At 44.9% G+C, this 3,927-nt stretch overlaps 1 protein-coding gene across 1 annotated transcript; it reads left to right on the forward strand.

Moving 5' to 3' along the window:
• The first annotated feature begins 633 nt into the window (after positions 1-633).
• LOC145410750 (uncharacterized) lies at positions 634-1,818 on the forward strand. The gene has a single exon (XM_080280856.1). It carries the CDS (start codon positions 634-636, stop codon positions 1,816-1,818), a length of 1,185 nt encoding a protein of 394 aa, XP_080136982.1.
• Positions 1,819-3,927: the final 2,109 nt, after the last annotated feature.

Genomic DNA, 3,927 nt, shown 5'->3' on the forward strand with positions numbered 1-3,927 from the left:
CCGACAGGCGAGACGTTACCAAACCGAAACTTCAGCGATGGCGAGCATCTCTTATTGTCCTAGAGGTTGCAAGACTGCTTTTGTGCTGCGGCTTTTCGCGGTATACAACCGCGAAAGGGTCCGCATGAGGAATTTGATAAGTTTGAACAGGTACTTTGAAAACAAAAATTGATAAAAAATAAAATAATATGGCGAAATTCATTTGTTGACTGCCAAGGGGTGGTGAACCAGACTACTATAATGAAATATGTTCACCATTCACAGATCGAAATGTAATTGTTCTGCATGATACTGTGATTTCCATGCCATAACAAGCACAATTATTACCTTGTACTTGTCAAAGGACCTGTCAGCTCAAAAGATGATGATAAAAACCTCTTTGCCTTACCACTGTGAATTAGTCTTACTTGGCAAGGCCGTGCTTACAGAATGAAATGCATTTCTGTAATACATATACGAGTATATATATATATATATATATATATATATATATATATATATATATATATATATATATATATATATATACTGTATATATATTTGCGTACATTTTCATCATCATGCGGCAAATGTTACATACATATTGGCCTTTCTCTACACAGACCTCACGAGCGTGTTGCGCACGTTGTGGGTATGACGGCGACGGCGGTGAGGAAGGTCGTGGATCGCGAAACCACGCTTCAGTCTAAGACACCGGCATCACTTCCAGCACCGCCTGTCTTTGATAATTTTACTGTGGGCACCATTCGCCGGTTTATCCACGCCAAGTTCGCTGCCAAAAGAGTGTTTTCGGTTGGCAACCTGACGCAGGAATTGAAGACGGCTGGCATCATCCCAGATGTAACCTCGGAGACGTCGGTGTGGCTGCTCCTGCACGACATGGGATTCCGCTACAAGACATCACAGCGGAAGGTGTATGTTAGGAAAGAATCCCTGGACGTTGTGTGCCGCCGGATCGCCGCTCTCCGGGCCCTGCGGCACCACCGGGAAGAAGGGAGGCAGGTGGTGTACGTTGATGAAACATGGTTTACCACCAGGATGAATCACAGCAGGGAATGGGTGGACACAACTCAGGATAAAAGCAGCGATATGTACAGTCGTCAGGTACCGCCTGGTGAAGGTGAACGTTTCGTGGTGGTCGCAGCTGGCACGGCCAATGGCTTCGTTGAGGGTTCGTTCCTCTGCTACACAGCCAAGAACACCAGCGGCGACTACCACGGAGAGATGACAGGCGAGCTCTTCATCCGATGGCTGACGTCGCAACTCCTGCCATCGCTTACCGAGCCGTCGGTCCTGGTGATGGACAACGCACCTTACCACAGCCAACTGACTGAGAATAGTCGCTGTCCCACCACAGCAACCAAGAAAGGTGACCTAATCACCTGGTTGGAGCAACACAGGCTCCCCATCCCACCTGGCGCCACACGACCTGAGCTGCTGCTCGTCTGCCAGCAGAACCGACCAACGCCCCAGTACAAGGTGGACAACATCATAAGTGAGTGGGGCCATGAGGTTGTCCGCCTTCCACCTGCCCACCCAGTGCTCAATGCCATCGAGCAGGTGTGGGGTTGCATGAAGCGACACGTACGCTCCTCCCTGCAACGCTTCACCAGGGTCGACCGGCAGGCCAGACTGGCTGAAGCCAGACTGTGTGCCACCCAGGAGGTGTGGGGAGCTGCTGTCCGACAATCTCGAGACTTCGAGGTCGGATACTGGACATCAGACAATATCCACGATGCTGTGGGACCCATCATCATTGACCTTGCCAGCGATGACGAAGACATAGAAGACCTCAGCCTGGATAGTGATGATGAATAAAGGTTGTGCTGAGCATGATATTTACATCATTGTATACCTTTGATGTCTCCACCTCTTATCGCCGACTACTATAATGCATGTCTCTGTCACTGATTTATAACCTGGGTTTTGGGTGATTTCCAGCCGGGAACTCAAGCCGCATTAGGAATTTAATATATTTCCTTTTAAATCATGCCAATCAATCACATTGAAAATGCTACTTTTCAGTTTTATTTTATTATAAACAAATATATTCTTTTAAAGATGATAGTGGGCGTTCACAATGAACAAGTTTAATAAACCACTGCTCTATGTTACATGCACCGAGCATGTAGCAATGGCCGTATTGTCCACGTAAATGATAAGTAATTTCCTCCAAGTAAACCTTTTTTTCGCAAACATTCTTCTCATATAAGGACCATACTGAATCGGTAGTAGGGGTGAAATATTACTTCGGTGTGTGTGTGTGTGTGTGTGTGTGTGTGTGTGTGTGTGTGAGAGAGAGAGAGAGAGAGAGAGAGAAAATACAGTATGTGGGGGGGGGTGTTAGAAAGATAGAACTGCCACTTGCGTCGGTGATTACTACTACCTCACACCGACGTCACGTTCCGAATTGTGGGCGGGGCTTGTATCGTGACCGAAGCTAGCCTCGCTACATGCCTCTGACGATTTTAGCTAAGTTTACCCTACATTTACTCTTATAAATGCCTTAATCATACACATTTGGTACAAAAGCATAATTTTACAAATTAGGTCGGGGTCTCAAACATGCACTGCCAAAGTTAAATCCTTGTCCGACGCTTTGTTGAGACGTTATTTAAAAAAAACAGTTGGACACTGCCCCTGAAATCCTTAGTAAATACTATCAACCAAAACAATACCTTCCTCACATTAAATTTTCCATCTAGTCTCCTATCCCTCATGCTGTGACACATTCGTTTTTCTTTGTTTTCTCTGCTGCTCACCATGTCTGTCTTGGCTTTTCACTCCATATACTCAGTTATTCCTTTCATTTTTCTAATTAATCTGCCAGTTTACAAAACATTTTTGTCATCACAAGCTCATGTGATTTTTTCTTATATATATATATATATATATATATATATATATATATATATATATATATATATATATATATATATATTGCCGAAAGCCCACGTACCTGTTTTTAAATAAAAGCCATCTCGAGGGCCAATCAAATAGAGATGCCTGGACACCCTTTGTTTGAAAGTCTGGGTGTGATAGGAAGAAGGAAACACAGAAGAAGGAAGACAGTTCCTGAGCAAAACCTACTGACTGAGACTGTGGGATAACTCTTGCGATATAGAGCTGGGCGTAAAAGAAGAGTTCTGCAGGCCCGCTGAAATGGTGCGCGGATGTGTTCAGACAGATCGTGGTGAAAAGAACATTAACAAATTAAAATTAAGGATATTATGATGCACGCCTCCACATTCTTCCTTCAGCCTGTCCCTCCCTAGATAAGTGTTTAGTAATTAGGTTTCTATGCGCTCTCTCTCTCTCTCTCTCTCTCTCTCTCTCTCTCTCTCTCTCTCTCTCTCTCTCTCGCCTTAATCAGCATCTCTGCCTCTCCCACACCACCAATCCTGAGGTAATCACACCAGCGAGGCCTCCGTAATGACATCCCATCTTCACCTCCCTTGCCCTAATTATTTCGCTATCTCTTAGTCTCAGTCTTTCTAGCTAAATATTTTTCCTTTATATGCATCAGTATTTTTGTTACCATTCATTTAACTTGTTCTATCTATTATTCTAGCTGACTGTAATTCCTTCATCTTTTCTTTCATTCCTTTTCCTCACTTTATCGTGTAATTTGTCACAGAAACGTCAGTCGGAATGAAGGCTACGTGTTGTGTGCATCAAGTGAACCTCGGAGAGCGTTCTGGAGGGTTCACTTCTACTTCTGGTCTTTTTGCCCTTATCCCGTCCAGCTCTTGCCCCCACCTCTGCCCTCTCTTGCCCACATCCCTATCCACTTTGCCCACACATCTTCCCCCCCTCTCTCTCACACTCCTGCTCTCTCTCTCTCTCTCTCTTGCCCACATCCCTATCACTTTTGCCCACACATCTTCCCCCCCCCCTCTCTCACAAACACTCCTACTCTCTCTTTTG

The sequence above is a fragment of the Coenobita brevimanus genome, chromosome 11 (assembly GCF_032717465.1).
Source record: "Coenobita brevimanus isolate Jiangsu-jjx chromosome 11, ASM3271746v2, whole genome shotgun sequence".
Taxonomy (NCBI): Eukaryota; Metazoa; Arthropoda; class Malacostraca; order Decapoda; family Coenobitidae; genus Coenobita; species Coenobita brevimanus.

What these genes read in the sequence shown, in the direction of transcription:
- LOC145410750 (XM_080280856.1), top strand. Translation starts at nt 634, where the DNA reads ATGACGGCGACGGCGGTGAGGAAGGTCGTGGATCGCGAAACCACGCTT.